Source organism: Notechis scutatus, chromosome Z (assembly GCF_049901735.1).
Source record: "Notechis scutatus isolate UNSWTSFEM ecotype Mainland chromosome Z, rNotScu1.2, whole genome shotgun sequence".
Classification (NCBI taxonomy): Eukaryota; Metazoa; Chordata; class Lepidosauria; order Squamata; family Elapidae; genus Notechis; species Notechis scutatus.
Window position 1 is genome coordinate 127086091 of NC_142025.1, and position 25104 is coordinate 127111194.

At 39.1% G+C, this 25104-nt stretch overlaps 2 protein-coding genes across 2 annotated transcripts in view; both read left to right on the forward strand.

Annotated features, from left to right (window-relative positions):
• Positions 1-25104, forward strand: part of LOC148129247 (vomeronasal type-2 receptor 26-like) — a 723059-nt gene that overhangs the window by 616045 nt on the left and 81910 nt on the right. The window lies entirely within an intron of this gene.
• On the forward strand, positions 6087-21253 carry LOC148129252 (vomeronasal type-2 receptor 26-like). The gene is made up of 3 exons (XM_087946898.1): positions 6087-6304; positions 19276-19402; positions 20296-21253. Exons 1-3 carry the CDS (start codon positions 6113-6115, stop codon positions 21204-21206), a joined length of 1230 nt encoding a protein of 409 aa, XP_087803024.1. The 5' UTR covers positions 6087-6112; the 3' UTR covers positions 21207-21253.

The window sequence follows — 25104 nt, forward strand, 5'->3', positions numbered from 1 at the left end:
CAGGTGACGCAGCATAAGGAGATTGGCCTGTAATTTTCAACTAGGCTTGGGTCTCCCTTTTTGAAGATGGGGATGACTGTGGCTTGTGACCATAGGTTAGGCAAGGAGCTGGTTCTGAAAGATTTTTCAAAGATTATGCTTAGAGGTTTGGCTATGGCAGTGGATAGCTTTCTTAAGAAGTAGGCACATATTCCATCCGGTCCAATAGATAGAGATGGCTTTAGATTGCGTAGTGATTTTTCAACATTGTCTTCTGTGAAATCGATATGTATTAGATCATTGTTGTTATCTGTGGTACGGCTAGGAAATACTGGGTATGATCCATTGCTGTTTACAAATACTGAGCCGAAGAATGTGTTAAAGATGTTGGATTTAATGGTGTCGTCGTTGCAGTCTTTACCATCAGGTCCTATCAAGGGAGGGATGGACCTTGAGTCTTTTAGTTTGTTGTTTACAAAATTGTAAAAAGCACGGGTGGAATTGGTGCTTAGAAGGTTTTCCTCTTGTTTAATGTGATAATTGGTGCATTCGGTCTTTATCTGGTGGCATAAATTTTTATCTTAACTTACTGCACCTCTGTATGGTTTGCCAATTGCACAGTGGCAGATAGGAAAGCACTCCAGAGGGTTAACGTCATTGCCAAGAAAATCATTGGTTGCCCTCTTCCCTCTTTGGAAGATCTTAGCTCCTGCTGCCTTCAAAAAGTTCAAAACATTCTCAAAGGTACATCTCATCCTGAGCAACCTTTTTTGAACTATTACCATCTGGCAGATGGTACAGAATAATAAAAACAAGCACAAATAGGCTGAAAAACAGCTTCTATTCCAGGGCAGTAGCTCTTTTGAATTCTACTGCATAGTGCAATGTTGGTGCAGAGTTGGGGGTTTTCAGTTCAATGTGAGGCATGTGAAAGATGTGTGTTTGTATTTATTTTCATGCTTATGATATGCACTGAAGATAATGTTTGATTTCATTGTAGGAGGTGCAATGACAATAAACTAAACTAAACTAAACCAGAACAGTTTCTAGTACATTAAAAGTAATTAGTTTTCCAAATATATCTACAAAACATTTCAGTTGGTGTCACTACTCTGCCTAGGTAACTGACTTCAATGATTTCTCCTTCTCTTTTTCCATTCTTCAGTTGATTTTCTCCCCCAAAATTATTCATCTTAGTTTTAAAGTGCATTAGGATTATTATGAAGGTTCTCCCAGAATAATTCTCTTTCTCCAATTTAGCTCCACAAATTTATAAGAAGTACATCCTTTATGAACAGTGCTGGAGAAAATATCTCCTTTGATGACAAAGGGCATATAATCACTGGCTTTGATATTTTCAACTGGGTCACCTATGCAAATAACACATTTACAAAAGTCAAAGTTGGATGGATAGAACCTAACTCTTTCTCTTCACTCAACATTCATGAAAACTCCATTGTATGGCCTATAAGGTTTAACCAGGTACATATTTTGCACAGATTGGGGATACATTCTGAATATACAAAAATGTGACATTTTCTTCTATTAAAGCAGTATACACTTATTCAGGTATTGTATTTACATTATGAATTGGGATATGCTCCATAGTTCAGTATGCAAATAAATGATATTATGACACCTTCTGAATAAGTTCAGAAGAAGATGCTGCTTTCTCCTCAAAATTGGCCAACATTCTAAAGGACCCAACTGTATAGACTAGAAAATTTAACCAGATATTTGCTCTATTTTGCATATATATTTTAATTTACATAACAAATACAGTTCATTCTTGACTTACTATTGGGTCTGGAATTTTGGTAGTAAATTCTTGTACTCCTAAGAAAAGGCACCATACAAACAGATTTGATTGAATGACATTTTACAATGGAAGTAAAGCATGTTGATGAAATATTAAAGCAAGTCATGTGGTTGTTAAGCAAATAGAAAACATCCAACAGGCATATTTTATTAGAAATCTACATGAAACTTTAGAAACGAGTGGAAAAAAGAATACCAAAATTTTGGTCATGTGACCATAGGATGCTACAACTGGCTGTAGGAGGGCCAAAAATACAATCTGTGACTGTAGAGGGGGGCAGATGTAATAACTTTGAGCACAGTCATAAGCAGAGGTGCTATTCTATCGGTTCAGACTGATTTAGGGAAACTGGTAGTTCTGGTGTTCATTTGGCTCCACCCACCCCTGTCCTTTTTCTTTGTTTATTTTCTTGCTTTTGAGCACAGCTGATCATCAGTTGTTCTACTCACTAGGGCTGCAGCAGAAGGACTTTTCTAAATATTGGGTGCATGCGTAAACGCATACTCACTGAACCGGTTGGGCACACTTGGGTCATAAGTAGCTTTTTAAAAGTCCATCATAAGTTAAAATTGTCATTAAGTGACTGGTTTTAGGTCAAAGACTTCCTGTAATCCTGGCAATGACCTACTGTTTCTACTATAACTTCAATAGCCCTCTTCAGAAATGGAAGTCATCTTTTGATTGAAATTGCTCTAAGGTGTGATATGTAATTACAAGGCTTATTGAGAACTGGAATAGCTAAGTAAAAACTCCAAGATTTAGGATAGGTTGGTAAAAAAGTATCCTGGAGGACAATAGTAAAATACTTCCATTCTATTGTCAAGGAGCTGAGCTTGTTATTAAGAAGAATGTGGCTATTGCCTTTGATAAGTGACAACATATGGTTTAATTGAACCCAATCTCCTGTCTGTTTCATACAATTCATTGCTTAGTAGATATCTTACATTACATTCAAGATGTACAAAACCTTGTAAATGCTTGCCATGATATCTAAGCATTATGTTGACAGTGATCAACATAGTCATCTGAAAATGTATCATTCTGGGGTTCTCCTCAGGTAATGCATACAGAATATCTGTGTCTGTGGAGAAGGCGGAGCTTAGTTTCGGCGATACAGCTGTAATCTCGGGGCTCCGAGATCACAGCTGATATTTTCGCCCCCGGTCGGTTCTAATGGACCTAAAACGTCCCGTAGAGACGGTGACTGTGTAGGGCAAATTTCCTGGATCCCAGGGACATCGCAAAGACAGAATAATAAAGTTGGAAATGATCTTGGAGGTTTTCTAGTCTACCACCCTGCTCTAGCAGGAAGGAGATAGCGTAGATAGTTAAATATGGGAAGAAAAGATATAGGGACAAAAAGTTTCCCAGAAGCATCAGGAAAGAAATATAAAAGAAGAAAAATGTAATGTTTATCATAATACTTTTAAATATTTTGTTTGTTAACCTATTATAACCATTATCAATATATTATTAGTTTTGAATTGTAAAGTTTCCATTGTCAAAACTGGATGAAAAATAGCTCATTTTGGTTACATGATATAAACCCTAAAGAAGTTGGAAAGACCGCACACTTCTACTGCTGCACCATAGAGAGTATCTTTTTATTTATTTATTTATTTATTTATTTATTTATTTATTTATTTATTTGCCAATTGTTTACAAGATAATAAGTATAAGCGTATACATAGTTGTGAATACATGAAATGGGTACATATAAGAAAAATAAAAGAATAAGAGAAACAATAGGACAGGGACGGTAGGCACGTTGGTGCGCTTATGCACGCCCCCTACAGACCTCTTAGGAAGGGGGTGAGGTCAATAGTAGACAGTCTAAGGTTAAAGTTTTGGGGGTTTGGGGAAGAGACTACAGAGTCGGGTAGAGTATTCCAGACGTTGACCACTCTGTTGCTGAAGTCGTATTTCCTGCAATCAAGTTTGGTGCGGTTTACTTTGAGTTTGTATCTATTGTGTGCTCTTGTGTTGTTATGGTTGAAGCTGAAGTATTCATTGACAGGTAGGACATTGCAATGTATGATTTTATATACCATGCTTAAGTCAGACCGAAGACGGCGTAATTCAAGGTTTTCTAGTTCTAGAATTTCAAGTCTGGTGGCATAAGGTATTCTACAACGAGTAGAAGAGTGGAGAACTCTCCTTGTGAAATATTTCTGGACTTTCTCAATTGTGCTAATATCAGATACGTAATGAGGGTTCCAGACTGATGAACTGTATTCGAGTATTGGTCTAGCAAATGTTTTGTATGCTCTGGTTAGTAGTGTGATATTACCAGAGAAAAAGCTACGTAGGATTAGGTTAACAACTCTTAATGCCTTTTTTGGCTATGTAGTTGCAGTGGGCTCTAGCACTTAGATCATTAGAGGTGAGTATTCCAAGGTCCTTTACAGAGCTTGGGTCATCAACAAGTTCTTGACTATTCAGCTTGTATTTTATTTTCTGATTTTTTTTGCCAATATGTAAGACAGAGCATTTATTTGTTGAGATTTGAAGTTGCCATTTGTTTGACCATTCAGATACATAGTCGAGATCTTTTTGAAGGGTAGCAGTATTGTCTGTGGTATTGAACAGCTTTACATCATCAGCGAAAAGAACGCAATTGCTCTTAATATGATCGCAGAGGTCATTTATGTAGAGTATGAAGAGAGTTGGTCCTAGAACACTGCCCTGGGGGACACCACTATTGACAGGTACTGGATTTGATAGGACGCTCCCGATTTTGACCATTTGTTGTCTGTTTGACAGGAATGCTTCTATCCAGTTATTCAGTTGTCCAGAGATACCATAGGATTTTATTTTTAGGAGTAGTTTGTCGTGTACCACTGAATCAAAGGCTTTACAGAAGTCTATGTAGATTGCGTCTATTGCTTTGCCCTGGTCGAGTTGTGTCGTCCATATGTTTTTGCAGTGTAAGAGTTGCAGATTACAGGATAGTTTTTTCTGAAACCAAATTGTTTATTGGAGAGTAGGTTGTTTGTCTCTAAGTGGAGGATAATGGATTGGTTAATAATTGATTCCATGACTTTACAGGTGACGCAGCATAAGGAGATTGGCCTGTAATTTTCAACTAGGCTTGGGTCTCCCTTTTTGAAGATGGGGATGACTGTGGCTTGTGACCATAGGTTAGGCAAGGAGCTGGTTCTGAAAGATTTTTCAAAGATTATGCTTAGAGGTTTGGCTATGGCAGTGGATAGCTTTCTTAAGAAGTAGGCACATATTCCATCCGGTCCAATAGATAGAGATGGTTTTAGATTGCGTAGTGATTTTTCAACATTGTCTTCTGTGAAATCGATATGTATTAGATCATTGTTGTTATCTGTGGTACGGCTAGGAAATACTGGGTATGATCCATTGCTGTTTACAAATACTGAGCGAAGAATGTGTTAAAGATGTTGGATTTAATGGTGTCGTCGTTGCAGTCTTTACCATCAGGTCCTATCAAGGGAGGGATGGACCTTGAGTCTTTTAGTTTGTTGTTTACAAAATTGTAAAAAGCACGGGTGGAATTGGTGCTTAGAAGGTTTTCCTCTTGTTTAATGTGATAATTGGTGCATTCGGTCTTTATCTGGTGGCATAAATTTTTATCTTAACTTACTGCACCTCTGTATGGTTTGCCAATTGCACAGTGGCAGATAGGAAAGCACTCCAGAGGGTTAACGTCATTGCCAAGAAAATCATTGGTTGCCCTCTTCCCTCTTTGGAAGATCTTAGCTCCTGCTGCCTTCAAAAAGTTCAAAACATTCTCAAAGGTACATCTCATCCTGAGCAACCTTTTTTTGAACTATTACCATCTGGCAGATGGTACAGAATAATAAAAACAAGCACAAATAGGCTGAAAAACAGCTTCTATTCCAGGGCAGTAGCTCTTTTGAATTCTACTGCATAGTGCAATGTTGGTGCAGAGTTGGGGGTTTTCAGTTCAATGTGAGGCATGTGAAAGATGTGTGTTTGTATTTATTTTCATGCTTATGATATGCACTGAAGATAATGTTTGATTTCATTGTAGGAGGTGCAATGACAATAAACTAAACTAAACTAAACCAGAACAGTTTCTAGTACATTAAAAGTAATTAGTTTTCCAAATATATCTACAAAACATTTCAGTTGGTGTCACTACTCTGCCTAGGTAACTGACTTCAATGATTTCTCCTTCTCTTTTTCCATCCTTCAGTTGATTTTCTCCCCCAAAATTATTCATCTTAGTTTTAAAGTGCGTTAGGATTATTATGAAGGTTCTCCCAGAATAATTCTCTTTCTCCAATTTAGCTCCACAAATTTATAAGAAGTACATCCTTTATGAACAGTGCTGGAGAAAATATCTCCTTTGATGACAAAGGGCATATAATCACTGGCTTTGATATTTTCAACTGGGTCACCTATGCAAATAACACATTTACAAAAGTCAAAGTTGGATGGATAGAACCTAACTCTTTCTCTTCACTCAACATTCATGAAAACTCCATTGTATGGCCTATAAGGTTTAACCAGGTACATATTTTGCACAGATTGGGGATACATTCTGAATATACAAAAATGTGACATTTTCTTCTATTAAAGCAGTATACACTTATTCGGGTATTGTATTTACATTATGAATTGGGATATGCTCCATAGTTCAGTATGCAAATAAATGATATTATGACACCTTCTGAATAAGTTCAGAAGAAGATGCTGCTTTCTCCTCAAAATTGGCCAACATTCTAAAGGACCCAACTGTATAGACTAGAAAATTTAACCAGATATTTGCTCTATTTTGCATATATATTTTAATTTACATAACAAATACAGTTCATTCTTGACTTACTATTGGGTCTGGAATTTTGGTAGTAAATTCTTGTACTCCTAAGAAAAGGCACCATACAAACAGATTTGATTGGATGACATTTTACAATGGAAGTAAAGCATGTTGATGAAATATTAAAGCAAGTCATGTGGTTGTTAAGCAAATAGAAAACACCCAACAGGCATATTTTATTAGAAATCTACATGAAACTTTAGAAACGAGTGGAAAAAGAATACCAAAATTTTGGTCATGTGACCATAGGATGCTACAACTGGCTGTAGGAGGGCCAAAAATACAATCTGTGACTGTAGATGGGGGCAGATGTAATAACTTTGAGCACAGTCATAAGCAGAGGTGCTATTCTATCGGTTCAGACTGATTTAGGGAAACTGGTAGTTCTGGTGTTCATTTGGCTCCACCCACCCCTGTCCTTTTTCTTTGTTTATTTTCTTGCTTTTGAGCACAGCTGATCATCAGTTGTTCTACTCACTAGGGCTGCAGCAGAAGGACTTTTCTAAATATTGGGTGCATGCGTAAAACGCATACTCACTGAACCGGTTGGGCACACTTGGGTCATAAGTAGCTTTTTAAAAGTCCACCATAAGTTAAAATTGTCATTAAGTGACTGGTTTTAGGTCAAAGACTTCCTGTAATCCTGGCAATGACCTACTGTTTCTACTATAACTTCAATAGCCCTCTTCAGAAATGGAAGTCATCTTTTGATTGAAATTGCTCTAAGGTGTGATATGTAATTACAAGGCTTATTGAGAACTGGAACAGCTAAGTAAAAACTCCAAGATTTAGGATAGGTTGGTAAAAAAGTATCCTGGAGGACAATAGTAAAATACTTCCATTCTATTGTCAAGGAGCTGAGCTTGTTATTAAGAAGAATGTGGCTATTGCCTTTGATAAGTGACAACATATGGTTTAATTGAACCCAATCTCCTGTCTGTTTCATACAATTCATTGCTTAGTAGATATCTTACATTACATTCAAGATGTACAAAACCTTGTAAATGCTTGCCATGATATCTAAGCATTATGTTGACAGTGATCAACATAGTCATCTGAAAATGTATCATTCTGGGGTTCTCCTCAGGTAATGCATACAGAATATCTGTGTCTGTGGAGAAGGCGGAGCTTAGTTTCGGCGATACAGCTGTAATCTCGGGGCTCCGAGATCACAGCTGATATTTTCGCCCCCGGTCGGTTCTAACGGACCTAAAACGTCCCGTAGAGACGGTGACTGTGTAGGGCAAATTTCCTGGATCCCAGGGACATCGCAAAGTGCCTGGTTCGATCCGGAAGAAGTCCTATTGCTGGCGGCGGAGAGGCAGCCTCCATAGCTGCTGAAGTCGGGACAGCTCCCGTAAGGAAGAGCTGAGAGTGAAAGTGTGTCGGCTGGGTGAGAAACTTTTTTTTTTGCTAATTAGCTGAGTTTTGAAAGGACACTCTGGATATAAGAAGAAATCTGTGAGATTTTTCTTTGACAAAAACTGTATGAGCGGCGTTTTTAAAGGGATGTCATATTGAGGCTTGGATTTTTTTTTTCTATTTCTTACTTTTTTTTTGGAATTTCAGCGTGACTTTATAGTTAATCGGACTGAATTTTCTCTTATATATATTTGCTCCTTTTTGATTTTTAAGAAGGCTCCCTTTGGCTATTGTTTTTTTTTTGTTTATATATATATATATATATATATATATATATATATATATATATATATATATATATATATATATATATATATGTATGTTAATACTTTTTCTTTTTGCTTAATTTAAAAAAATGTCTTTTTGGCTGGTGGGGTGGGAAGTGGATTAAAGTGGATTAAGAAACTCTGTAACACTGCCAACTAGAGGCTTGAAAATATTTCATTTGAATTGGAAAAGAACTCTGAAAAGACTACTTCTCAAGGACATTTCAATTTGATAAGATAGAGGGAGAGCGTAGCAAAATATTATTACAGGTGCTCTCCTGGACTCTTATCAACATTTCAACACTTGAGGCTTGGCCTTGAAGCTTGTCGAGAAGAGAGTCATAATAAGAGCCTTGGACAAATAAATAGAGTGCAGTGTGTTCTTTTTTTCGTTATCTTTTTTCAGTCGTGTACCCTTACTCACCAGCCTCTGTGTAAACTTTAATTTTAGTAATATTCTTATTTTTGCTTTTTATTTTAAAGGGAAAGCCTCAGAATTTTTTTCTTTATTTTTCTTTTCTTCTCCTTTTTTTTTACTGGGATTCTTTCTGCTTTTTTCATTTATATTTTTGGACCACTCTGCCTTTGCTTTTTTATTATTGAGACTTCCCAATTGGATTGAAGATTATTATTATTATTATTTTTGGGGGGGGTTGTTGTTTTTTTCCTTCTATTTTTCATTTTTACTTTGGACTACTTCATAATTGGATTAGGGTCTAGAAGAACCTGAAGATTTTCTTCTTCTTTTTCTCCTTTTTTTTTTGTTATTGGGCTTTTTATTATTGGATTTTTCCATTTCTGATTATAATTGGCTATTCTACCAGTTGGATTAAAAGCTAAAAAGAATTTGAAGGTCTTGAAGCATCAAAATGAGCAGAAAACCCATATCTTCTGGCGTTTCTACTTCTACCTCTGCCTCCCCACCAGCTGGACAACGCTTGATTCAGACAATGTTGAAGCAAGATAAAGAACAAGAAAAAGTGACTTTACAGATGATTATGCAAGGAATCCAAGATCTCAAGATAAAATCAGATGCCATTGAACAAAGAATAGAGAATATTGAACAAAGAACAGGGAAGACTGATGAAAAAATTGAAAATATTCAACAAATGATGACGAAGTATGATGAGAGATTCCAAAAAATTGAGGAAGAAGGTGCACAAAGAGAGGAGAAGATTGGAAATATTGATAGCAGATTAACAGTGGTTGAACAAGATAAAAGTGGGATGTTGAGGTGGGAGATGGAGAGGTCAGAATTCTATCTCAGATTTCAAAATATAGAAATAAAAAAAGGAGAAAACTTGGCTGCGATAATGATAGAAATTTTGGCGGATGCGTTGGAAATTACAGAGGAAAAGATGATGGATGGAATAGATGAGGTATACCGAGTCTTTACAAGATATGCGATGATAAATAAATTACCAAGGGAAGTTCATATTAGATTTACCAAAAAATCCATCAAAACACAAATACTACGAGTTGTAAGAGAGAAGATATTGAAATACAAAGGCAAAGAGATTGTGGTTTTAAAACAAATACCCAGAAGAGTGAGAGAGATGAGAAGAGAATATCGATTCCTGACCAAAATGTTATTGGATAAAGAAGTGAATTATAGATGGCTGATTCCAGAAGGATTAATGTTTATGTGGCAAGAACAGAGACATAGAATTAATTCAATTGAGAAAGCAAAACTTTTCTACGCAGAATTTTTTGGAAGGAGAGAAGCAGAGGCAGAGAAAGAGGTCTCATTAATTGAATTTCAAGAGGAACAATTGGAGATTGAAGAAGAGGAAGGTGCAGTAGGTGGACAGGTGGATAGTAAAGAACAGCGTGAAGTGAGATCCACGAGAGCTGTTAGACCTAAATATAAAGCATAATCATGGAAGAAAAAAAATTGATTACAATGAATATAAATGGACTTAATTCAGCTGTTAAAAGAAGGAAAACCTTTCATAAATTAGAGAAATTAAAATTTGATATAATTTGTTTACAAGAAGTACATATTAAAAAGCAACATGAACAATTGTTAGTACAACCAAAATTAGGGAAAATATTTACTTCTTTGACTCAATGTAAGAAAAGAGGAGTGGTTCTATACATCAAAGAGGTCATCCCAGCAAAATTGATCTATACGGATGAAGATGGAAGAGTATTAAGGGTGGAAATAATGGATAATAATATAAAAATACTCTTGATTGCAATTTATGCTCCAAATGATAAACAAGAAAAATTCTATAAAAAATTACACATGAAAATAACTGGACTGGACTATGTTAATATAATTATGATGGGAGACTTTAATGGAATTGTGGACAATAAACTGGATTATATAGCAACAATAACAAAGCAAAATAGAAAGATTCTCCCTAAATCTTTTTTTAAATGACAGATGAATTAACCTTAAAAGATATTTGGAGAGAAAGAAATGTTAAAGCTAAACAATATTTTTATTCAAATAGACATTTATCATGGTCCAGATTGGATATGATTTGGATCTCATCAGAATTAATATCTAATATTCAAGAAACAAATATTGAAACAAGTACTTGGGCAGACCATAGCCCAATGACAATTAAATGGAAGGGACAAAAAAAAAGATCAAGATGGACGTTAAACAATACTATTTTAAAGGGAAAAGATTTTACACAATGGATGGAGAAAGAATTGGTTTTTTTCTTTAGGGAAAATAAAAAAGAAGATACTTCATTGCAGAATGTTTGGGATACAATGAAGGCATATGTTAGAGGTTTGATAATAGATTATATAAGAAGAAAGAACATTAGGAAAAGGCAAGCCACTAAGATCTTGGAAGATGAATATAAAAGACTTGAAAAAGAATTACAGAAAATGCCACAGAAAAAGGAAATTAAATTGAAGTTGGATATAACTAAACATAAAATGGAATTAATAGAGAAAGAAGAATTGGCGCAGAAAATTAGAAATGCTAAACAGAATTATTTTGAAGACGCAAAAACCAGGTAGATGGCTAGCATATAAATTGAGAAAAGAGAAAGAATCAAGAAAAATATTGAAGTTAATAGATGATCAAGGCCAAGTTTGTTATGGTAATAAGGAGAAACTGAAATTGTTCGAGATTTTTATGGGCAACTATATAAACAAGAGAATATTGATGAAGAAAAAGTTAAACAGTATTTACAGAATGCTAACTTACCGAAGATGCCTAAAGAGATTGAAGAAATGCTAGAAAGCAACATAACAATGATGGAATTAAAGCACTTAAGAAACAAAATAATGGGAAAGCACCGGGTCCAGATGGGCTTCTGGCAGAATTCTATAAAACATTTCAAGAATCATTGAGCATTCCATTGCCTGAAGTTATGAATGAAGCTATGTCAAAGAAGATGATACCTAAAACATGGTCAGAGGCTTATATTACACTTATTCCAAAAGAAGAGGCTGATCCACTGCAAATTAAGAACTATAGACCTATTTCTCTATTAAATGCAGACTATAAATGTCGTGTCCGTCGAGAAAGGAAGCTCGGAGTCAGTGACTTGGTTTCAGCTCTTTATTGGCTCCTGAAACAGCTTGGGCTTGAAGGGGAAAAACTGCGGCTTTTATTCCCGAGCCGCGGCAGCCGCGCCAATGACACCGCTTGAATCTCCCGCGATTAGTTTCCTCCAATCGCGGGGGATTCGCAACGGCCAATCAGTGCGGCTCGCTCGACCAATCCGGTTGCCGCGCGCTTTAACCAATCGCGACGGGGCTACAGTATGTAAATTGACTTGTACAGAACACCCCTCCCCTCTTGGTTCGGTCCTACGTAACGTAGTCCCGTAGGTAGGCGGGGCTTCGTACTTGTCTACTTGACTTGCGCAGCTTAGTTGTTGTTTGGTTCCCGGCCGGTTCGGTCGGGACTTCTGTTTCTCTTGGCCCTGTCGATGGAACCCCCTGGAAGGTGTCGCTGGGCCTCTTGTTGCAGCTCCCTCCCGGTCTACCCGGGTTGGTCGAAGCTGCGACTTTCGCCGCTCCTGCCTGGTCTTTCCGGGCTGGTTGAGCTGGCCTGGCTGTTCCTTCCTGGTGAGACTTCGGGCTGGCTGTTGACTGGTGAGTATTGCTGGTTATTTCCTATTTGATCCCCTGTATCTTCCCTCCCCTCTTGGTTTGTGTTATCGGGTCGTCTGTGTTTGGTTGCGTGTCGGTTGTGTTTTTGTTCTTGATCTTATTTGATCGATGTGGCGTTTCCATGTTTGTCCGTCGGTTGTCTGTAACCGGTAGGAGTGGGGTCCTGTCAGTTGGGTTATAGTTGCCGGTACCCATAGTGGGTCTCCGGTAAGGTTTCTTGCATAGACTGCGTCGCCTGGTGCAAAAACCGGTGCTTGCTAGATGAGTCCGGGGTTTTTCCGGGTTGTATGTGGGGTGTAGTCTGTCGAGTGGTGACCTTAGTTTTCTCCCCATTAGTAATTCTGCCGGGCTTTTGTTAGTCGTTGTGTTTGGGGTGATATGTTGTATTAGGAGCATTTTATTTATTTTTTCTTGTATGTCCCCGTGTTCGATCTTTTGGAGGGTTCTTTTTGTAAATTGAACCATCCGTTCTGCCCTCCCATTGGCCGCCGGATGCGCCGTCGCTGTCAGTGCGTGTCGTATGCCTCGTTCCGCTAGGAATCTTTCGAATTCCAGCGAGGTGAACTGGGGTCCGTTGTCTGACACGATGACATCCGGGAGACCGTGGGTTGCGAAGAGTTTGTTTAAGACCTTGGTTACCGCATCTGTTGTGGTGGTCTTCATGTTGCTTACCTCCAGCCAGTTGGAGTAAGCATCCACCGTGATGAGGAATGTGTTCCCTTTTGTGGGCCCGGCAAAATCTATATGGAGTCTCGACCATGGTCCCCTGGGCGTTTCCCATTCTAATATTGGTGCTGCGGGGGGATTTGGTCTGGTTTCTTGGCAGCGCGAGCACTTGGCTACCCAGGCCTCGATCTCCTTGTCCATACCTGGCCACCAAGCATAGCTTCTGGCCAAAGCTTTAGTCCTCACAATCCCGGGTGCCCTTCGTGTAATAATTTTAATACCTTCCCTTGCAGTTTTCTGGTATGACCACCCTGTCCCCCATAGCAAACAACCTTTCTGTAGTGACAGTTCTGTTTGCGGTTTCGGAATGTCCTGAATGCTTCATCGTTGTCTTTCTCTGGCCATCCCTTTTCTACCCAATGTAATACCCGCGCCAGACGCTTGTCTTTATTAGTCTCTCGGGCAATGTCTGACGCGGTTATGGGTAGGTCCGGCAATGTCTCTATGCTGAGGGTGGCCGTCGTGGGAGCTGGATCGTCGTCTAGGTCGGGAAGCGGCGGCGGCTCAACGCGTCTGCATGGGAGATCGTCTTACCGGGTCTGTGTGTGAGCCGGTAGTCATAGGCGGCGAGGAACTCAGACCACCTTGTCATCCTGGGGGATAGGATGTTCGGGGTGGCCTTGTTCCCCGCCAGGATGCCCAGCAGCGGCTTGTGGTCCGTGATGAGGGTGAATCGGCGGCCGTAGAGATACTCGTGGAACTTCTTTACTGCTGCGACGATGGCCAGTGCCTCCTTATCTAATTGGCTGTAGTTTCTTTCGGGTTTGCTGAGTGTTCTTGAAAAGAAGGCGATGGGTGCTTCTTTTCCGTCTGGGAGTGTATGGCTGAGGACGGCGCCGACGCCAAATGGTGAGGCGTCGCATGTGACGGCGATGGGTAGGGTCTCATTATACTGAATGAGAACGGCATCCGAGGTGAGCAGGTCTTTGGTATTCTTGAATGCGGTGTCCTCCCGTTTCCCCCAGGTCCATTTGGCCGTCCTGTCCAGGAGCCTATGCAAAGGCTCCGCTGTGATCGCGCTTTTGGGGCAAGAACACATTGTAAAAATTTAGCAGTCCCAGAAATGCCTGCAGCTCCGTTTTGTTCTTGGGTGTGGGGCTTCCTTTATGGCTTTGACCTTGCTTCCGGTTGGGTGGATGCCATGTCGGTCTAGGAGGTACCCCAGAAACTCGACTTGCTCTGTGTATAGCTGGCATTTCTCTTTCTTCACCTTTAGCCTGGCCCCTTTGAATTTTTCTAGTACCTCCCTTAGGCGACCCTCTAGTTCCTCCTGGTTGGCTGCTGACACCAATACATCGTCAAAATAGGGAACCACCCCTTGATTCCTCGCAGCAGTCTCTCCATGAGGCTCTGGAAAATTCCTGGGGCTACGCTGACTCCAAACTGGAGTCGGTTACAACAACGCTCCCGGTGGGTGACTATTGTTTGCGCCTCGGCGGTTTCTTCATCGACCGGCAGTTGCTGATATGCTTGCGCCAGGTCGAGCCGCAAAGACCTTGCCCCCCAGCGAGTGTAATAGGTGTTGCACTACTGGGGACGGGGTAGGCGCTTTGTTGCAGGGCGCAATTGAGGGTGGCCTTATAGTCCCCGCAGATCCTTACTGACCCATCTGGTTTGACTGGGGTGACTATAGGGGTCTCCCACCGGGCGTGGTCGATTGGCTGCAAAACCCCTGTTTGACGAGCTTGTCAATCTGCTCGTCTATTTTCTTCCGGAGTGCAAAAGGCACCCGTCTGGGCTTTAGGCGTATGGGGGCGACATTTGGGTCTAGGCTAAAAGAGATAGGGGGCCCTTTGTACTTGCCTAGGGTGCCGTCGAATACTTCTTGGAAATCCCTCGCCAGCTGCTGCTCCCAGTCGGCCTCTGTGGTGTGGTTTACTCCCGTGACCTCGATCCCGAGTGGCGCGAACCATTGGAGTCCTAAGAGGCTGGGTCGGTTCCGGTCCACGATAGTCAGGGAAGTTTCAGCGGTGCGGTTTTGAAAGTCACCTCGAACTGTCCGGTCCCAATGACGGGGATGCGGTTCCCCTGATAGTCCTTGATGATCAGCTTCTGGTTCTCCAGTCCTCTTTTCTGGATGTTCGGCACCAGGCGCTTGAGTTCTTTCCAGGCGACCATGGAAAGGTAGGATCCGAGTCTACCTCCATCCGGCATGGCTCGCCCTCGATGCTCACCTCCACGTAGACCTTCCGGGCATCCGTGGTTTCGGCATGGCCGATGGTGACCGTCTGGTGGGTTTCTTCTCTCTGGCGGCCTTCTCCGCTCCGCCGTCCTCGGTTGTCTCGGTTCCAGCGATAGTCGGCTTGGCGATCTCTGGTTCTCGGGGGGGTGTCGTCTCGTCCCCGGTTGCTTGGTTCTCGCCGGCGGGGGCTGTGTGTCTTTTTGAGTCGGCAGACTCGGGCGATGTGGCCCTTCTTGTTGCAATGCCGGCAGATCGCGTCGATAAAACGGCACTCTGATCGAAAGGTGATTTCCCCGCACCCGGCGCACTGGTTCCCGACTTACGACCTCGTTGATCTCGCCGGTCCCGTCCTGTTTGTAGTCGGTGGACGTCTTCCTCCTCGTCCGTGGTCTCGGAGGTGGAGTCCAGGTCCCCGTGGTGTGTGGTGGTTTCTCGTCGGCTTGTCTCGGGGTTTTCAGTGTGGTCCCCGTTGTCTGCCCTCCGAAGTCTGGCTGCTGACTTCCGGGTGGCTTCGGCTGCGGAAGCTTCGGCCAGGGCGTCCCGAGGTCGATGTTGCCTTTCGCCATCAGTCGACTTTTTAGTGCCTGATCCCTGAGGCCTAGGACCACGCGGTCTCGGAGGATATCGTCCAGGTCCCTGAACTCGCACATCCCCCTAGGTCTCGCAAGGCGGCTATAAAGTCGCTAATGCTCTCGTCCTGCCGCTGGTTTCGCGATAGAACTCATCCCGCCGGATGAGGATGGGCACAGCGGGGGCGTAGTGGTTCCGAAGAAGTGGCTCGAGATCGGCCCAGTCCATCGCCTTCACGTCCTCGGGCTTCGCGAGGGCTTTGGCCATCTTAAACACTGCGGGCCCGCAGTGTGTGAGGAAGACGGCCCTTTCTTCTGCCCGTTCGCATCCTTCAAATTGCTACTTTCGAGGAAAATCAGGAATCTATCCGTGTACGATTCCCAGTCCTCGGTAGCGGGGTTGAAGGGTGCTGGTGGGGTCATGCTGGCCATCTCGTCGGTCTTTGTCTTCCTCGGGACACGTGCTCGGTGGTTATTCGCTGGATCCCACCTTCGTCGCCAGTGTCGTGTCCGTCGAGAAAGGAAGCTCGGAGTCAGTGACTTGGTTTCAGCTCTTTATTGGCTCCTGAAACAGCTTGGGCTTGAAGGGGAAAAAACTGCGGCTTTTATTCCCGAGCCGCGGCGGCCGCGGCCAATGACACCGCTTCGAATCTCCCGCGATTAGTTTCCTCCAATCGCGGGGGATTCGCAACGGGCCAATCAGTGCGGCTCGCTCGACCAATCCGGTTGCCGCGCGCTTTAACCAATCGCGACGCGGGGCTACGAGTATGTAAATTGACTTGTACAGAACATAAAATTTTTGCTTCAATTTTAGCAGAAAGACTTAAAAAATACTTAAATAATTTTATTCACCCAGATCAAAATGGATTTCTACCAAAGAGACAAATTAGAGATAATATGAGAGTAATCTTGGATACTTTGGAATATTATGAGGCACATCCTGAAAAGCAAATGGCTTTGATATTTCTAGATGCTCAAAAGGCATTTGATAATGTGAACTGGAGATTTATGTTATTACTATTGGAACAGATGGGTGTTGCCAGAAAATTTGTCCAAGCAATAGAAGCCATATACAATAAACAGACAGCAAAGGTAATGATGGAGGGAGAACTTACAGATTTTATTAATATAAGAAAAGGCACAAGACAAGGATGTCCCCTATCTCCTTTGCTATTTGTATTGACTTTGGAAGTGTTGAATAGAAATATTAGAGATAATAAAAGCATAAAAGGAATGAAAATTAAAAAGGAAGAATTTAAACTGCAAGCTTTTGCTGACGACTTAGTCTTTATTTTGGAAGATCCGTTAGAAACAGCTCCAAAGTTTTTGGAAAAGATAGAGATATATGGTGAGGTGGCTGGTTTGAAAATAAATAAAGACAAAACAAAGATTTTGACAAAGAACATGCTACTGAGACAAAGAGAAGAACTGGCAGACCTGCTGAAAATCCAAGTTACGAATAAGGTTAAGTATCTGGGGATACATTTGACAGCAAGATGTAGCACATTAAAAGAGAATAATTATATTAAACTTAAACAACAGATAGCTATAGACTTGAAGAAATGGGAAAACTTGCAATTGTCATTAATAGGGAGAATTTCAACAATTAAGATGAATATTTTACATAGAATCCTATTTCTCTTTCAAACAATACCAATTAGGCTCGGAAAAGACTATTTTGATGATTTAAATAAAATTATGTTGAAGTATATATGGCAAGGTAAGAAAGCGAGAATAAAGCTAAAGCTTTTGCAAGATGCTAGAATTAGAGGAGGTTTTGGTCTGCCCAATTGGGAATTGTACTATCAAGCTGCAAGTTTGATGTGGGTTGAGGAATGGATAACATTAAGAAAGACTAGATTGTTGACATTAGAAGGTCATGACTTGCTGTTGGGTTGGCACGCTTTTTTATGGTATAAGGGAACTAAAACACAGGGTTATTTTAGAAGACATTATATACGGGAGTCTTTGTGGTTAAACTGGGAGAAGATAAAAAGACAATGTTATTTGAAAATTCCAGTTTGGTTATCGACTATTGAGGCATTTTCCTATCCTATAATTTATAAGAAGAAATAAACAGTTAGATATGGGGAACTATTGGATGAAAAGGGTGAACTTAAATCAATACAAAGTTTAGAGGAACAAGGTATAAAGATGAATTGGTTTTCATATGCGCAAATACATTCAAGGTATGATGAAGATTCTAAAACAGAGGGATTCTATGATAAACAGACTGATCTAGATAAGATTTTGATGGGTACTGATGAGAAGGTGATTAAAAAAATATATGGTTATTTACTGGGAATTAAATTAGAAGAAGAACAAGTTAAAGAAACTATGATTGTTTGGGGGAAGAATTTTGGATATGGGATTGATTTAGAGAAATGGCAAAAATTGTGGTCTCAAAATTATAAAATGACAATTTCAACAGCATATAAGGAAAATTTGTATAAGATGTTTTACAGGTGGCACTTTCCCCTGACAAGAATAGCAAGAATGTTCAAGAACAAATCTGAAAAATGCTGGAAATGTCATCAGATACCTGGCTCATATTACCATATGTGGTGGACTTGTGAGGACGCTAAAAAATATTGGACTAAAATTCGCATGTGGTTGGAAAAAATGACAAAAAACGTGTAGATTTTAAACCGAATTCTTTTTATTGGGAATCTTAACAGATACATATAGTAAAGATTTGAAATATCTGATTGTAAATGTGTTAACAGTGGCTAGGATTGTATTTGCTAAAAACTGGAAAAATGAGAAAATACCATCACAGGAAGAAATTATTAAGAAAATATTGGAATGTGCTGAGATGAGTAGATTGACATTTGAAATTAGAGAGCAAGAGGATAAACAATTTTATGAAATTTGGGATCTTTTTATCAGTGGCTAGATGACAAAATACGATAATAGAATATTTAGAAAGTTAGATAGCAAGGAATACTTTTATTTTTTCTTTTGCCTATGTTATTTTACATTATATCCATAAAGTGTTTTTAGGATAGATTTGGTATGATTATATGATTCGTTATAGAATAAACTGTTTAAAGTATTGTTCTCTCATAAAGCATGAATGATTAAAAGTATAGTCAAATGATTTATTAATAGCGATATTAGGATATATAAGTTTGGATTGACAATATGAGTTGTTATGTAATATAACTGCAGTTGAGACTACGAAATGAATGCACAAAATCGATGAACCAACCGACACATTGTACATACATAAGAGAGTTGATGTTTTAATGTTTTGTTTGTCTTGTTTGTTTGTAGAAAATCAATAAAATGGTTTTCGGGGAAAAAATGCCAAAAAAAAAAAAAAAGAATATCTGTGTCTGAGTAAAGCCAATGCCCCTGAGCATGCCAAAATTACCAAACTGACATTTCTTTTTTTAATCCCCTTTATTCAGAAAAGACCACATTCCCTGTGTAATGACCATTGTCACCCTGGTTCTAGTAAGGCCAAAATAGAAGGAAAGCCATTTTGCTGCTATAAGTGTTATAAATGTCCAGAAGGGATGATTACAAGTCAGAAAGGTAAGGTTTCTTCTTCAGATTATAAAAATTAACCTTTCCATGAAAACCTGTGTAGAATAAATTCAGTATTTATGTACCATTGTATACTTTAATGTGCTGTCAGAGATAATTCAAGGTTACTGGGATGAGTTTAAAAAAAGGAAGATATTTTATCTCCCCCCTCATTACCTTCCCAGGAAAAATGAACCTTAACATCTCAGCCTTAGGACACCTAGCCAATTAATGTTGATAAAAACCAGACAAATGTTAAGAGGAAAGCAAGTAAAACAGTAGGCCTAGAAAGATTCTATATTTATGAAATAATGTCTACTTGTTCCCTGAAAACTAGCATTATCTATATATTTCTGCCCTAATTTTCTCTTTAGAGGCCTGATGTTCTTTTTCATCAAATGAAAAACTCTTCTGCTCTATCCAATCACATGTATTGCCATAAATATGCATCTCCTCTATTTACAGATTAGGCAGGCTAACTACAGTTCTGTAACTAAATAATGAAATTGTGCTCTGAGAGTTCATTTTTAAGTGAACTCTTAGGACTTAGCACTTACTGTACATATCACTTTATAGTGCTTTATAGCCCCCTCTAAGCAGTTTACAAAATCAGAATGTTGCTCCCAGCAATGTGGGTCCTCATTTTACCAACCTCTAAAGGATTGAAGGCTGAGTCAATCTTGAGCCAGTAGGAATTGAAGTGCTGGAAGTTGGCAGAATTAGCTGAAATACTACATTCTAACCACTGTGCCAGCATGGCACCTTTAAGGAATCTTCAAGATGAATAACCTTCAATCCCTCAGAATCTACTTTTCTGTTATTTTGAAAATGATAATACAATATCTTCTATATTGTAATAATAAGAATGTGTTCATTCATCTGTTCATCATTCATTTCTACAGATATGGATGATTGTTCGTCATGCCCAGAAGGACAGTATCCAAACAACAACCATGACTCGTGTCTTCCAAAACATACAGTTTACTTGTCTTATGAAGATACATTAGGTATCAGTTTGGCCATTACAGCAATTGTCTTTGCTTGCATTGCCACTGTGGTGCTTGGGATCTTCATCAAATACCAGGACACTCCCATAGTCAAGGCCAACAATCGGAATATCACCTACCTTCTTCTCATCTCCCTTGTGCTCTCATTCCTTTGCAGTTTATTATTCATTGGAAAACCTGAACAAGTAACCTGTTTTTTGAGACAAACTGCTTTTGGGATTGTCTTCTCAGTAGCCATTTCTTGTATATTGGCCAAAACCATCATTGTGATTTTAGTTTTCATGGCTTCAGTACCAGGATCCAAGATGAGGCAATGGCTCAGGAAACCATTAGATAATTACATTGTTTTTTCTTGTTCCCTCATTCAAATCACTATTTGTGCTATATGGCTTGTAACCTCACCCCCATACCCAGAGGCTGATATGAACTTAGTGGCAGATGAAATCATCCTTGGATGTAATGAAGGCTCTACTGTCATGTTTTACTCTGTCTTGCTGTACCTGCTTTTCCTTGCCATTGTTGGTTTCTGTGTGGCTTTCCAAGCACGGCATTTACCAGACAGTTTTAATGAGACCAAGTTTATTTTCTTCAGCCTCTTATGTTTTTGCAGTGTCTGGTTATCCTTTATTCCAACATATCTGAGTACAAAGGGGAAATATATGGTGGCTGTGGAGATCTTTTCTATGTTATTTTCCAGTGCAGGGTTACTGGGCTGCATCTTTCTCCCCAAATGCTTTGTTATTCTATTAAGGCCTGATCTGAATACTAAAAAACAGTTAATGAGAGGCAAGAAAGAAGGAATATAATTCATCATATATTCACTGAAGATTATTCAGAAACTTAGAACTAGTGCATAATGAAGCCATTGTAACCCATGGGGATCCTCTTATTATTCTGAGTGCTTTAGCAAGATATGTTGCTAATGTTGTTGAAATTTGTCTCCAGTGCATAAGTTCTCAGTGTACACACAAGCAACAAGTGATGGTCATAATCATAAATTACCAAAATCATAAATCATAAATATAACACTCAGTGATATCATAGGATACTAAAGCAGTCAATATAAATCATGAGATACAGCAAGTTATAGTCATAAGAATCTAAGGAAATACATAATAGGACAGATGAGAAAGATAATAAGTAACATAGCCATAGGAAATGATGAGCTTGTGGGGCACTGAATTATCCCCATGTAAAGTTATCAGTGCAACTTGTTCCATCCCTACCTAGCTGACCCAAATCTGCAGTGCCCAATGAGTGGCATTGATCCTGCCATGCCCACCCAGCCACACCTACCTAGTCACAGCAACCCAGCTGTGACCACCCAGCTCTGCCTACCCAGACATGTCCATCTGGCCCCTGTGAGCCATGATAATCTTACATGCTAATGGCCCTTTGAGGAGAACCATAATGCTGATGTGGCCCTCAATGAAATTGAGCTTGACAACCCTGTCCTATAGCATCATCTTGAGGGAAGAAGTTGAAACAGTTTATGTCCAGGATGTAAGCGGTCTGTAGATAGTTTCATAGCCTTCTTTCTGGCTTGTGCATTGTACAGATAGTCAGTGGAAGGCAGGCTGATTGTAATTATTTTTTCTGCAGTTCTAATTGTCTATTGAAATCTGTATCTGTCTTGTTTGGTTGCTGTGCCAAATCAGACAGTTATAGAGGTACAAATGACAGATTCAATAATTCCTTTCTAGAACTGTATCAGCAGGTCCTTGGGCAGTCTGAGCTTTCTGAATTGGTGCAGGAAGAACACTCTTCATTGTGCTTTTTTGATGATGTTTTTGATGTTAGGTGTCTATTTTAAATCCTGAGATAGAACCTAGAAACTTGAAGGTCTCCTCTGTGTTGAATCTGTGTTATCCAGTAGTGTAGGAGGTGGTAGAGTAGCAGGGCATCTCCTAAAATCTACTATCATCTCTACAGCTTTGAGTGTGTTCAGTTCAAGATTGTTCCGACTGCACCTTAAGGTTTTAAAGATATTTTTAAGATCATATTCCTTCCATTCCCACACATAGCATTTGGACCCATCTCCCTGGTGGTGGCTCTTCAATCTCTTGGGCTTGCTATAGTTTAATTAAACCATAAGGAACTTCTTTCAAGAATAAATATAATTGGTGCAATTGGAAAACGTCCATTTGTTTTACACTTTTCTACAGTGGTACATCCATTACATGGGGATAGGGAAAGGTATGAGATGGTAAATAGAAACATAATTGTAGGACATAATTGTGTTTTCTTCCATTGTCATACATTTTCTCTTTTATATTTTTTTTGTATACTGTACACTATGAATAGGCACTGTACGTGTGTGGGGGAGGGGGTTGAGTGCATATATGTGTGCATGCATACACATGCACACACACACACATGCAGAAAGAGACAGTTGCATACATACAAAAATCAACAGAGTTGGGGATGTCCTAAATGTGGGAGTAACCTCATTACAGAGGGCAGGCAGTGCTATAGATAATTCTTTCAAAGAAATACATTGGGAAGATGCCAGCTGGGATGTTATCAAGGTCAAATGTTGAGCTCTGGAACATTTTAACAATACAAAGAATTCAAAATTGGTAAGTATTCCCTGTCTCACTGTAATTATGAAATAACCACAATTAATACTGTACGTAACTTCCTGGTTCATTAACATTCCCTTAGGACAGAAGAATAAGTGAAAAGTCAAATGTACTAATATTTCATGTTTCATTCAGATGAATAATGATCTCATTGTTTCTGTTTGTGAAGGATGAGAAAGGGAGAACTACACTACTAGGATTATTGGCAGTTGATTCTATATGATTCTGGCTTTCAATCAGCTGAGTGATGCCATATGAATTATCAGTATTAAAAACAAATCAATAAAGGGTCAAACTATTTGGAATAAAACAAGAAGACTCTCAGTTAAAGTCATGTTATATTTAACACTGATGACAGTCCTAGTAGTTGTACTTTATGGCCAGAGAAAGATTCCTCTAGCTAAGTGTCCTATTAAGGCACTTCTGCCTATTGTCCACAAGTATTACCAGCCTGGAGATTTTATCATTGCTAGCATTACCTCTCAAGTCTACATTTTCTCAAGTCCAATAACTTTCCAGAAGCCACCTTCTGATGAAACTTTTGATGACCTTTTGTAAGTACCTTAGCCTGAAAAATCAAATATATATTCTATGTGGTCAGATAATTTTTATGCTATTGGAACTATTTTTAGTTCCATGTAGAGGTTTCATCTAAAGCTTCAACTTAGACATGAAAATAAGAGATTATGGCATTTTAGCATATAAAAATTCTCATGTGTTTATTTTTATTGCAGATTGCAAATTGTAAAGATATAATAGAAGCTTTCTGTAGTCCTCTTTTATCATGAACATCAGGCAAATCTCCTACTATATAAATATTATCTTCTATATTGAAAGACTGAAAAATACTAAAATGACAGTATTAAAGTGCACCTTTAGAGGGAAAATATTCCCTTGGAGATGGGGGATGTTCCTTCTATCTATCTATCTATCTATCTATCTATCTATCTATCTATCTATCTATCTATCTATCCAGTGGTGGGATTCAATTTTTTTTTAATACAGGCTCTGTGGGCGTGGCTTAGTGGGCAATGTCAGGGGAAGGATACTGTAAATCTCCAGTCAGAGTGGGTATTTGCCAGTTTTCCTCAAAATTTGCCAGTTCTCAAAATTTCCACTACTGGTTCTGTAGAACTGGTCAGAACCTGCTGAATATCACCTCTGTATCTATCTATCTATCTATCTATCTATCTATCTATCTATCTATCTATCTATCTATCTATCTATCTATCTATCATCTATCATCACCCTCTCTCTTTCAATAATTAATTATCTATATCTATATCATTTATATCTATCTATCTATCTATCTATCTATCTATCTATCTATCTATCTATCTGTCTATCTGTCTAATGTATATATGTATGCATTAAATTAGAATATAATATTCATAATAATAAACATAGATATCTCTTCACAAATATACATTGCACATATAATCATGCCTTTTAAAATGGAAAAAGAGTTGGGCAAAGCAAGTTTAACAATATTAAAATGTTGTACAAAAAGATCATAAGCAGAAAAGAATGCAAAGAAAGAACAGGGAAAACAATGCATTACTTTTAAATATCTGCTAATTTGCAATATATTATAATGTTTTTCACTTTTATTTGGAGCATATGTAGAAGCCAGCATGATTGTTTTGTTTTGTTTTAACTTTCATATTTTTCGATTAATATATTCCTTGCTCTCTTTTTATAAATCCAAATCTTCCAGAGCAAATGGTTTGATATAAATTACTATTTCACTTTATTTTTTACTCTGTACAGTTGTTGTATATTTTTGCCTCAAGTTCCATTGCTTTAACAGAAATGGGTGCCCTGTTATTTATATATATGTTTCTTGGAGGCAAACAATATCTGCATTTTGTCTTTTCAATTTCTGGAACATTTTGTTTTGCATTGATGGTGAATTTAATCCATTGGGGTGAATTTATGCTGTTAATGTATATCTGACATAGTATCTTTTAAACTTATTCCATACAATAAGCCTTCTATTTTCAAGGGGCAACTATGCAAATGATCGTGTCAAGATAGAATTAGTGATAAGATCTAAAGAATGTGATAATCTGGAATCTATTGCTCATAACCTAGGATGTTCACTCAGAATTACCAGCATATT